The sequence below is a fragment of the Salmo salar genome, chromosome ssa15 (assembly GCF_905237065.1).
Source record: "Salmo salar chromosome ssa15, Ssal_v3.1, whole genome shotgun sequence".
NCBI lineage: Eukaryota > Metazoa > Chordata > Actinopteri > Salmoniformes > Salmonidae > Salmo > Salmo salar.
The window spans coordinates 89241542-89254693 of NC_059456.1; the positions used below are offsets into that span (position 1 = coordinate 89241542).

Here is a 13152-nt window from a genome sequence, read left to right on the forward strand (position 1 = left end):
CTCACTGACAGATGGTGAACCGTGATTCATCACTCCACAGAACGCATTTCCACTGCTCCAGAGTCCAATGGCGGCAAGATTAACACCACTCCAGCCAACGCTTGGCATTGCGCATGGAGATCTTAGGCTTGTGTGCTGCTGCTCGGCCATGGAAACCCATTTCATGAAGCTCCCAACGAACAGTTATTGCCCTGATGTTGCTTCCAGAGACTGTTTGGAACTTGGTAGTGAGTGTTGCAACCAAGGACAGACGATTTTTATGCACTACGCGCTTCAGCACTCGGCAGTCCCGGTCTGTGAGCTTGTTTAGCCTACAACTTTGCAGCTGAGCCGTTTTGTTGCTCCTGGACATTTCCACTTCACAATAGCAACACTTACAGTTGACCGGAGCAGCTCTAGCAGGGCAGACATTTGACAAACTGACATGTTGGGAAGGTGGCATTCTATGACGGTGCCACATTGAAAGTCACTGAGCTCTACTGCCAATGTTTGTCTATGGAGTGCCTATGGAGTGCCTGTGTGCTCTATTTTATACACCTGTCAGCAACGGGTGTGGCTAAAATAGCCAAATCCACTTGTTTGAAGGGTGGTCCACATACTTTTGTATATAGGCGGTGATATTGATTCCCAGAACCAGTAATTCAAATGCATTAGTAAAGCAGGTCTAGCTAAGTGACCTGGTGATGCATTTGGTCGTGGAGCAGATCCTGGATCACACCTATTTACACCACCATTCCAAAGAATGCCATTACCAAACACACCAAGACACAGAAGTAGAGTAATTGAAGTTAAGCAGTCAGACTTAGATAGGGAGGTCATCTGAGTTTGAGCCCTTGTGTGAGTGTGTTTTTATTTAACTAGGTTAAGTCAGTTAAGAACAAATTATTATTTACAAAGACGGCCTATCCCGGCCAAACACAGAAGACACTGGGCCAATTGTGCACCACCCTATGGGACTCCCGATCACAGCCAGATGTGATTCAGCCTGGATTTGAACCGGGGACTGAAGTGATGCTTACTTGCAATGAGATGCAGTGCCTTAGACCGCTGCGCCACTCGGGAGTGTTTAGAGTACACAATTGTGTGAATCATGTTTTGAATATTGCAGCCTGTTTTTCAGCATACATTGAAAAAAAATTGCAGCATCCAGGGATGTAATGGTAGAAGGAAATCACTGAGTATGCCAATAGAATAGGCATTTTGAGAGGGAATCTCTTGGTATGTCTGTCGGTGTGTATATCATGTATAGGAGCCTTTCACACACATATCTGTGTGTCTGAGTGTGTGCTTTCTTTACAGACAGATTGTGTTTTAGAGTGTGTTTTCTTTACAGACATATTGTGTTTTAGAGTGTGTTTTAGTGTGTGCTTTCTTTACAGACCTATTGTGTTTTAGAGTGTGCTTTCTTTACAGACATATTGTGTTTTAGAGTGTGCTTTCTTTACAGACATATTGTGTTTTAGAGTGTGCTTTCTTTACAGACAGAGTGTGTTTTAGTGTGTTTTCTTTACAGACAGAGTGTGTTTTAGAGTGTGCTTTCTTTACAGACAGAGTGTGTTTTCTTTACAGAGTGTATTTTAGTGTGTGTTTTCTTTACAGACAGAGTGTGTTTTAGTGTGTTTTCTTTACAGACAGAGTGTGTTTTAGTGTGTTTTCTTTACAGACAGTGTGTTTTAGTGTGTGTTTTCTTTACATAAACTGGATGTTGGAATGGATTTCAGACAATAAGCCTGGTTGCCTGGCCTCCTAGCCTCCTATTGCTGCCTGACCTCCTATGTATGTCTTCATCAGAACAAGAAATCAATACAACTCATGACTTAAGATGTGTCGAATATCCAATGGAACCAATTTACTACTAGACATACGCATTCATACACATTCTTAGGGTTGTAAAGGAAGGGTATATTACTGGAAATTTTCAAAACTACAATCATTTTTAAGGGAAAATCTTTCAGGGATTTTATGTAATTCATCACAAGACATCTAGTGGCCCTTTTGAGTACTTCCAATTATCACAGGTGTCTATAATAATCTGGCCCTCTGTGTGGCCTTATCACACGTAAAATAATAGAATAAGATTATTTTAAAATAAAAAATATGATGAAAATATATATATATTTTGTTTTACAAACTTTTATTTATTTTACTACTTCAATATGCATTTGTTGTCAAAGTTTTGGCGTCAAACTGGTGGCAGTTGTGTAAAAGATCAATAGTTGGAAGAGTTGCAGAGTTAATTAAAAAGAATGGCATTGTAGATGCTTTTTACATTTATTTAGCTATTTTCTCTTGAACCATGTGGTCTATCAACTAGAAACTCATGGACAATATGGATCCAGATAAAATAAATGAATATTACTGAAGATTCCGGTAACTTTGATAAATTACTAAAAGCTTTGCAACCCGACACATTCCATAAAAATAATACAGAATGCATTCTTCAACCTGATACATTCCTTAAAAAATAATACAGAATACATTCTTCAACCTGATACATTCCCTAAAAAATAATACAGAATGTATTCTTCAACCTGATACATTCCCTAAAAAATAATACAGAATACATTCTTCAACCTGATACATTCCCTAAAAAATAATACAGAATGCATTCTTCAACCTGATACATTCCCTAAAAAATAATACAGAATACATTCTTCAACCTGATACATTCCCTAAAAAATAATACAGAATACATTCTTCAACCTGATACATTCCCTAAAAAATAATATAGAATACATTCTTCAACCTGATACATTCCCTAAAAAATAATACAGAATGTATTCTTCAACCTGATACATTCCCTAAAAAATAATACAGAATACATTCTTCAACCTGATACATTCCCTAAAAAATAATACAGAATGTATTCTTCAACCTGATACATTCCCTAAAAAATAATACAGAATGTATTCTTCAACCTGATACATTCCCTAAAAAATAATACAGAATGTATTCTTCAACCTGATACATTCCATAAAAATAATACAGAATGTATTCTTCAACCTGATACATTCCCTAAAAAATAATACAGAATACATTCTTCAACCTGATACATTCCTTAAAAAATAATACAGAATGTATTCTTCAGCATGAAGAGGTGAAAGGGATGTGTTCAGTTTGTCTTTTCAGTTACAAGCAAGGTTAGAATGTTTCATGTAGCGCATGTTTTTATGGGTCAACAGTGTCCAGTGAATACAAAGTATTCAGTGAATACAAATATCTGACATGGTACAGGTGTCTTCTTTCTTTTAAACCCATAACCGTGTGTGTGAGGTGTATACTTTTGTTCCAGAGTAGATTTAGCCCACTGCAGTAAAAGGTTTTAAAATAATAACTGTGTGGTAACCCTGCTGTGTGGTAACCCTGCTGTGTGGTAACCCTGCTGTGTGGTAACCCTGCTGTATGGTAACCCTGCTGTGTGGTAACCCTGCTGTGTGGTAACCCTGCTGTGTGGTAACCCTGCTGTGTGGTAACCCTGCTGTGTGGTAACCCTGCTGTGTGGTAACTCTGCTGTGTGGTAACCCTGCTGTGTGGTAACCCTGCTGTGTGGTAACCCTGCTGTAGGGTAACCCTGCTGTGTGGTAACCCTGCTGTGTGGTAACCCTGCTAACCCTGCTGTAGGGTAACCCTGCTGTGTGGTAACCCTGCTGTGTGGTAACCCTGCTGTGTGGTAACCCTGCTGTATGGTAACCCTGCTGTGTGGTAACCCTGCTGTGTGTGCCTCTGTGTTTCTTTCAGGTGACACAGGTCCCTATAGAGTCATGTGATCAGTACGGGACGTGTGGAGAGTGCCTGAGCTCCGGTGACCCCCACTGTGGCTGGTGTGTTCTACACAACATGTGAGTATTCACTACACAACACACTTTCACCTCTGAACCCTCATCTCTATGTCCACTGCTCAGTGTACACGTCTATCTGGCTGTTCATTGGCTGACTCAAAGCCCACTGTGACCCTCAGTAACCTTTGCTCCCAGTGACACAGTTAGCTAAACATTCTAACACATATTATGATCAGAGGTGCTTAGCACCTCGCCATCATTTGCTCTAGCGTGTTAGTGGCATTAGCCTACAACCCAAAGCAGTTGATGTGATGATTTATGACAGTCTGTAAACAAACAATGAATGAAAGGCTACAGAGGCTAACATGTGTGTATGTGGTGCTTTAAAGTAACTGATGCCTTTCAGCTATAGAACAGGTTCACAGCCAGGTGTCTGTCTCGTGTCTGTTTGTGTCTGGTGTTGAGTGGCAGTTGGTCTGCTGTGATACAACTGAGGTCACAGCTCTGGGAACTCTGCTTCACCAACCTATAGAGGAGTCACCACCACACTATGAGGTCACAGCTCTGGGAACTCTGCTTCACCAACCTATAGAGGAGTCACCACCACACTCTGAGGTCACAGCTCTGGGAACTCTGCTTCACCAACCTATAGAGGAGTCACCACCACACTCTGAGGTCACAGCTCTGGGAACTCTGCTTCACCAACATATAGAGGAGTCACCACCACACTCTGAGGTCACAGCTCTGGGAACTCTGCTTCACCAACCTATAGAGGAGTCACCACCACACTATGAGGTCACAGCTCTGGGAACTCTGCTTCACCAACCTATAGAGGAGTCACCACCACACTCTGAGGTCACAGCTCTGGGAACTCTGCTTCACCAACCTATAGAGGAGTCACCACCACACTCTGAGGTCACAGCTCTGTGAACTCTGCTTCACCCACCTATAGAGGAGTCACTACCGCACTCTGAGATCACAGCTCTGGGAACTCTGCTTCACCAACCTATAGAGGAGTCACTACCGTGCTCTGAGCCATAGAAGCCAAGAGGGACATCTGCTGGTGATTGCTGTTACTGCAAGACCATTTATAACTCAAGACAGCACCGACTCAGAGAGAGAGAGAGAGAGAGACAGCGAGAGAAAGAGAGAGTAAGACAGAGAGGAGAGAGAGAGGAGAGAGAGACAGACAGATAGAGAGACAGAGAGAGGGAGACAGAGAGAGGAAGTCAGAGAGAGGGAGAGACTGAGTGATAGTGAAAAGCAGCGCTGGTATTTTTCCCGATACATGTCAGACTTAGTGATGAAAGCGAATAAATGGAGTTGAAGTGGCTGTGGTTAGATGGATTGAGTGGAGGAGTGGTGTTCTCTCTCTCTATTCTTTCTATCCTGTATTTGATGCATAGCCCTTCTAATCACAGACCACACTGTGAAGAAGAAGCTATAGCTGAATGCGTGTGTCAGAGCCGCTAGCTGCAATCATCATTATCGTAATGGCAGCCCCTGCAAAGTGCACTTAAAGTCATTTACATCACTCCAATGCTGGGACAGGATAAATAATTGCCTGGCGACAAGGTAATTCAGCATTTGCTCTCCTCCTTGCAGGGATGCAGGCAGGGTGTTCTGGGGCGACAGTAACACCCTCTATTATTTTGGGTTAGCATGCCTTCACTGAGATCAATTAGCAGGCCATTAGAATGAACCTCAGTGGGTTCAGTGGACTGGGATTGTAATCCCACTCATTCCTCTATAGACTGGGGACTGCTGATAATCCTGCTCACTCTGTGTTGTGTAACTCTTTACCCTGATGATGCTGAGATGATGCTGAGAGGGAGATGGTGGATTTTAGCATTGTGACTGAGAGGGCAGCTGGGCAGGACTCAGAAGCAGTTGTTTTTGTGGTGTTATGGTGTGTGTGCGTACTGCATCTGGGGTGAAGAGGTCAGTACCCTTCGATACCCTGCTCTACCCTGCTCCCTGCCCTGCTCCCTGCCTTGCTCCCTGCCTTGCCCTGCCCTACTCTGCCCTGCTCCCTGCCCTACTCTGCCCTGCTCCCTGCTCTGTCCCCTACCCTGCTCTACCCTGCTCCCTGCCCTGCTCTACCCTGCTCCCTGCCCTACTCTGCCCTGCTCCCTGCCCTGCCCTTCTCTGCCCTGCTCCCTGCCCTGCTCCCTGCCCTGGCCTGCCCTACTCTGCTCCCCCCTACCCTGCTCCCAACCCTGCTCCCTACCCTGCTCCCTGCCCTGCTCCCTGCCCTGCCCTGCCCTACTCTGCCCTGCTCCCTGCCCTACTCTGCCCCCTGCCCTACTCTGCCGTGCTCACGGCCCTGCCCTGCTCCCTGCCCTACTCTGCCCTGATCGCTGCCCTGCCTTGTGAAAAGCTGTCGCTGGAGCTAATCCCAGTCTGTCTTTGACCCAGCGCTATAGGGGTATCGAGCCCCTGTCAGCTCCGCTTTATCTACTAGACATAGACACAGTGAAGTGAAATGCTGAGTTAGTAATGCAGTGCTCAGTGAGAGAGGTCGTTGTTTAGTCTGATAATGCATCTTATAGGGTCTGTTGACCAGAAGAGGCTGTTGATTCAGAGTGGAGGCTCTTGTTGAAACCTGCTGTAGATGAATGCATCTGTTTCCCCCCTTTCTGCATCATCCACCCTCCACCTCCTTCAACTAAACAGCATCTGAGTACTATGGCTTCATCCTCCACAGCTGTGACTGCCTGGCCACCATGGACACTTTCTTCCCCAAATCAATGTTGACTTAATGAAATTAGCCCTCCTTCTTCTCTCCAATGTTTGCTCCTTTTCCCCTGAAGGCGTATGTATGTCTGTGCCACCATGGAGCTCGGCTCAGCTAGGGTAGAGATGTACTGGCTCTTGTTAAGATGCTCGCTCTCTCTCTCATCCTCACTCTCTCATCTTCACTGTCTCGCTCTCTATCTCTCTCTCTCTCTCTCTCTCTCTCTCTCTCTCTCTCATCCTCACTCTCTCATCCTCACTCTCTCATCTTCACTGTCTCGCTCTCTATCTCTCTCTCTCTCTCTCTCTCTCTCTCTCTCTCTCTCTCTCTCTCTCTCTCTCTCTCTCTCTCTCTCTCTCTCATCCTCACTCTCTCATCCTCACTGTCTCGCTCTCTATCTCTCTCTCACTCTGAGGGTGGCCTCTCTCTCTCTCCTCTCTGTAATCAGCTCTCCCAGACACTCAATTAGTTGGCTTGCCACACATAAACCACTGATCGCTTTGACCAACCATCTCTCTCTATCTCTCTCTCTGTCTCTTCTTTTCTTCTCTTCCAAACACACAGTTTTTTCCTCTAGTCTTTATACTATATGTTTTGCCACCATTGAAGCTCTGCATGTTAAGGTGGGTAATTAGGAACATGGCAGCACATTAGGCAGCTCTGGTGATGAGGACAGACTAGAGAGGCAGGCAGGGCTGGCCAGGAGAGGAGTGGAGAGGAGTATCTTCTTTCACTTCTTTCTTTCTTCTGTCCTCCCTTCTTTCTTCCACACTGGCCCGAGACTCCACACACAATCCTTTCATTGCCAGCAGCTGTTACAGACAGTATGGACCCATTGAAAGCTTCAAGAATGGGGTGAAAAAAGTGAAAAAATTAGAGAGAGAGAGAGAGAGAGAGAGAGCATTTGATGTCATATTCTCAGGTCCACAAAGTGAGCAGTGTTTTGATTGTAGTTCACAGGAACATCATCATCTCTCGCTCTTCAGCTCTGACCGGCCCTGAATGGACCAACAGCTGTTGGTTAACTGGCGGTCTGGTCTGACCACGGTCTTAACCACTCAGAGCAGTAAACGGTCTAGTGCAGTGTCACTCTATTCCCTGCAACCCCTGCACGATTACCTACCTAATCACTCTGAAGATGCTTTACCTTGTCAATGTTTACCACATTACAGGGGGTTGATGATCAGATTTGAGTTTGATCCAGAGAGGAGATGTGTAGGGTGAGGAGGGGTCACCCAGAATGAAAGCGTGTCACTTCCGATGGACGGCCACATACTAATACTGGCTGGCAGGTAGCTTAGTGGTTAGCGCGATGGGCCAGTAACCGAGAGGTCACTGGTTCAAATACCTGATCCGACAAGGTGAAAACTGTTGATGTGCCTTTGGGCAAGGCACTTACTCCAAGGGTGCTATACTACTATGGCTCACCCTGTAAAACAACACATTCCACTGTACATATCTGGTGTATGTGAAAATATAACATTTTCTTTTGGGGGGGCCTTTAAAGGTGCAGGGGAGACTAGTTAGAGGAGAATAGTGAAATGAACATACAGTAACACAACATTATGTACAATTAATACAAATATAAACGCAAGATGTAAAGTGTTGGTCCTATGGTTCATGAGTTGAAATAAAAGATCCCAGAAATTCTCCACACACACAAAAGCTTATTTCTCCCCAAAAAATCACACATTTGTTTACGTCCCTGTTAGTGAGCATTTCTCCTTTTCCAATATAATCCATCCACCTGACAGGTGTGGCATATCAAGAAGCTAATTAAACAGCATGATCATTACACTGGTGCACCATGTGCTGGGGCAATGAAAGGCCACTCTAAAATGTGCATTTTTGTTACACAACACAATGCCACAGATGTCTCAAGTTTTGAGGGAGCATGCAATTGGCATCCTGACTGCAGGAAGGTCCAACAGAGCTGTTGCCAGGAAATGTAATGTTCATTTCTCTACCATAAGCCATCTCCAATGTCATTTTATAGAATTTGGCAGTATGTCACAACCGTAGACCATGTGTAACCACGCCAGCCCAGGACCTCCATATCCGTCTTCTTCACCTGTGGGATCGCGTGTATGGCGTCGTGTGGCCGAGCGGTTTGCTGATATCCACGTTCCAGTAGAACTAAGTGTAGTCCTATTGACTCCAGTAAGCCTACGTGTAGTCCTATAGACTCCAGTAAGCCTAAGTGTAGTCCTATAGACTCCAGTAAGCCCTAAGTGTAGTCCATGGACTCCAATAAGCCCTAAGTGTAGTCCATGGACTCCAATAAGCCTAAGTGTAGTCCTATTGACTCCAGTAGCCCTAAGTGTACTCCTATAGACTCCAGTAAACCTAAGTGTAGTCCTATGGACTCCAGTAAGCCTAAGTGTAGGCCTATGGACTCCAGTAAGCCCTAAGTGTAGGCCTATGGACTCCAGTAAGCCTAAGTGTAGTCCTATAGACTCCAGTAAACCTAAGTGTAGGCCTATGGACTCCAGTAAGCCTAAGTGTAGTCCTATAGACTCCAGTAAACCTAAGTGTAGGCCTATGGACTCCAGTAAGCCTAAGTATAGTCCTATAGAAACCAGTAAGCCTAAGTGTAGTCCTATGGACTCCAGTAAGCCCTAAGTGTAGGCCTATGGACTCCAGTAAGCCTAAGTGTAGTCCTATAGACTCCAGTAAACCTAAGTATAGGCCTATGGACTCCAGTAAGCCTAAGTGTAGGCCTATGGACTCCAGTAAGCCTAAGTATAGTCCTATAGACTCCAGTAAACCTAAGTGTAGGCCTATGGACTCCAGTAAGCCTAAGTGTAGTCCTATAGATTCCAGTAAACCTAAGTGTAGTCCTATATACTCCAGTAGGCCTAAGTGTAGTCCTATATACTCCAGTAGGCCTAAGTGTAGTCCTATATACTCCAGTAGCCCTAACTGTAGTCCTATAGACTCCAGTAAGCCTAAATGCAGTCCTAGACATTCTACAGTAGCCTCTCACTAACGAGTGCTTCTGAACGATGTAAAGCACAGAAAGCATAAAATGTCCACTTGTTTCCAATGCTAACATCAATTAGGCCAGTGATGATAATGGCTGTATTGAGGGTGTCTCTCTGTGTGTCTAATGGCCAGGTTAACATTGTGTTCCGCAGTCAGAACTGGGTACTGGCACTGCATCAATCTCTCTCCCAAATGAACTGCTAATGAGATTTCGATCAACAAACATGCCCAACATATCAATAGAGCCATGTATCTATCTGAGCCATACAGAGACACAGTACCGTTATTATTAATGACGATGGCATATTTACCTACCGCATTATTACCATGGAGATGGGTTTGATATGGAAACCAGGCCGGGATCATGTCAGCTTTATCTTACGCCCAGTCTCCCTCCTCCCTCCCTCCATCCCTGTCACTTAATTTACAGCCAGAGACATGGAGGAGGGGCAGTAAGGTGGAGGGGGTGGGAGGGAGGAGGAGATCCAATTATTGTATTACTCATAAGCCAATTATTAATAAACCCATTTGGTACCCCATGAGAGGAGCCTGTTAGAGGAGCCTGACATATCTCCCTCCCTCCATCTCTCTATCTCTCTCTCCCTCCCTCCATCTCTCTTTCCATTACTCTTTCTTCCTCCATCTCTTACCATTGCTCAGAATCTTTATATGTCTCTCTCTCTCTTCTCTCCTCTTCCTCTCCTCTCTATCGCTCCTCTCTGACACAGAGATCACAAAAGGCATTTTTGTGCCTCAGAAATGCAACCCTCAGTGCAACATGAGTCAGTCTGAATAAATAAACATGTGTGAGACATACGTGATGTGAATGGTTGCGGAACATGTGAGTCTGAGCAGATGGGATGTCAGTGATGTTTGTTGAAATGTGTGTGAGTCTGTTTATTGTCTTGTTTATGTATGATTGTTATTGTTTGAATTTTTGACTCTTTGAACGGCTCTTTCCCTCCCGCTGCCTCCATTTAAATGGATATTCACACACATCAGGGAGGCAGCAGCACGCAACAAAGAGTCTCAAACACTCAATTTGAACTAATATCTCAACGAGATTGTTCAAGATTGACTTTGAAATTGGACGTCGATCCATGTCCTAAGGACGTCGGGAAAGGCCTTCAAAATCGGCCACTAGGGGCAACAGTGAAAGCTATTACCATCAAGTGGGCTTGGGTTTTGCTAGGGCATGGTGGACAGGGATGGAGGATAGGTTTGGGTTTTGCTAGGGCGTGGTGGACCAGGATGGAGGATAGGTTTGGGTTTTGCTAGGGCGTGGTGGACGGGGATGGAGGATAGGTTTGGGTTTTGCTAGGGCGTGGTGGACAGGGATGGAGGATAGGTTTGGGTTTTGCTAGGGCGTGGTGGACCAGGATGGAGGATAGGTTTGGGTTTTGCTAGGGCGTGGTGGACGGGGATGGAGGATAGGCTTGGGTTTTGCTAGCGCGTGGTGGACGGGGATGGAGGATAGGCTTGGGTTTTGCTAGAGCGTGGTGGACGGGGATGGAGGATAGGCTTGGGTTTTGCTAGGGCGTGGTGGACGGGGATGGAGGATAGGCTTGGGTTTTGCTAGGGCGTGGTGGACGGGGATGGAGGATAGGTTTGGGTTTTGCTAGGGCGTGGTGGACGGGGATGGAGGATAGGCTTGGGTTTTGCTAGGGCGTGGTGGACGGGGATGGAGGATAGGCTTGGGTTTTGCTAGGGCGTGGTGGACGGGGATGGAGGATAGGTTTGGGTTTTGCTAGGGCGTGGTGGACGGGGATGGAGGATAGGTTTGGGTTTTGCTAGGGCGTGGTGGACCAGGATGGAGGATAGGCTTGGGTTTTGCTAGGGCGTGGTGGACGGGGATGGAGGATAGGCTTGGGTTTTGCTAGGGCGTGGTGGACCAGGATGGAGGATAGGCTTGGGTTTTGCTAGGGCGTGGTGGACGGGGATGGAGGATAGGCTTGGGTTTTGCTAGGGCGTGGTGGACGGGGATGGAGGATAGGTTTGGGTTTTGCTAGGGCATGGTGGACAGGGATGGAGGATAGGTTTGGGTTTTGCTAGGGCGTGGTGGACCAGGATGGAGGATAGGTTTGGGTTTTGCTAGGGCGTGGTGGACGGGGATGGAGGATAGGTTTGGGTTTTGCTAGGGCGTGGTGGACAGGGATGGAGGATAGGTTTGTGTTTTGCTAGGGCGTGGTGGACCAGGATGGAGGATAGGTTTGGGTTTTGCTAGGGCGTGGTGGACGGGGATGGAGGATAGGCTTGGGTTTTGCTAGGGCGTGGTGGACGGGGATGGAGGATAGGTTTGGGTTTTGCTAGGGCGTGGTGGACGGGGATGGAGGATAGGCTTGGGTTTTGCTAGGGCGTGGTGGACGGGGATGGAGGATAGGCTTGGGTTTTGCTAGGGCGTGGTGGACGGGGATGGAGGATAGGTTTGGGTTTTGCTAGGGCGTGGTGGACGGGGATGGAGGATAGGTTTGGGTTTTGCTAGGGCGTGGTGGACCAGGATGGAGGATAGGCTTGGGTTTTGCTAGGGCGTGGTGGACGGGGATGGAGGATAGGCTTGGGTTTTGCTAGGGCGTGGTGGACGGGGATGGAGGATAGGCTTGGGTTTTGCTAGGGCGTGGTGGACCAGGATGGAGGATAGGCTTGGGTTTTGCTAGGGCGTGGTGGACGGGGATGGAGGATAGGCTTGGGTTTTGCTAGGGCGTGGTGGACGGGGATGGAGGATAGGCTTGGGTTTTGCTAGGGCGTGGTGGACCAGGATGGAGGATAGGCTTGGGTTTTGCTAGGGCGTGGTGGACGGGGGATGGAGGATAGGCTTGGGTTTTGCTAGGGTGTGGTGGACGGGGGATGGAGGATAGGCTTGGGTTTTGCTAGGGCGTGGTGTACGGGGGATGGAGGATAGGTTTGGGTTTTGCAAGGGCGTGGTGGACCAGATTGGAGGATATGCTTGGGTTTTGCTAGGGTGTGGTGGACCAGGATGGAGGATAGGTTTGGGTTTTGCTAGGGCGTGGTGGACCAGGATGGAGGATAGGCTTGGGTTTTGCTAGGGCGTGGTGGACGGGGGATGGAGGATAGGCTTGGGTTTTGCTAGGGCGTGGTGGACGGGGATGGAGGATAGGCTTGGGTTTTGCTAGGGCGTGGTGGACGGGGATGGAGGATAGGTTTGGGTTTTGCTAGGGCGTGGTGGACGGGGATGGAGGATAGGTTTGGGTTTTGCTGGGGCGTGGTGGACGGGGATGGAGGATAGGCTTGGGTTTTGCTAGGGTGTAGTGGACGGGGATGAAGGATAGGCTTGGGTTTTGCTAGGGCGTGGTGGACGGGGGATGGAGGATAGGCTTGAGTTTTGCTAGGGCGTGGTGGACGGGGGATGGAGGATAGGCTTGGGTTTTGCTAGGGCGTGGTGGACGGGGGATGGAGGATAGGTTTGGGTTTTGCTAGGGCGTGGTGGACGGGGATGGAGGATAGGCTTGGGTTTTGCTAGGGCGTGGTGGACGGGGATGGAGGATAGGTTTGGGTTTTGCTAGGGCGTGATGGACGGGGATGGAGGATAGGTTTGGGTTTTGCTAGGGCGTGGTGGACGGGGATGGAGGATAGGCTTGGGTTTTGCTAGGGTGTGGTGGACGGGGATGGAGGATAGGCTTGGGTTTTGCTAGG

At 47.3% G+C, this 13152-nt stretch overlaps 1 protein-coding gene across 3 annotated transcripts in view; it reads left to right on the forward strand.

The window, feature by feature from the left end:
* Positions 1 to 13152, forward strand: part of LOC106572568 (plexin-A2) — a 435095-nt gene that overhangs the window by 284971 nt on the left and 136972 nt on the right. For all 3 annotated transcript variants that reach the window (XM_045696254.1, XM_014146868.2, XM_045696253.1), the window contains exon 5: positions 3739 to 3839. In XM_045696254.1, the coding sequence (XP_045552210.1) occupies positions 3739 to 3839 (101 nt within the window). The remainder of the gene's footprint in view (positions 1 to 3738; positions 3840 to 13152) is intronic.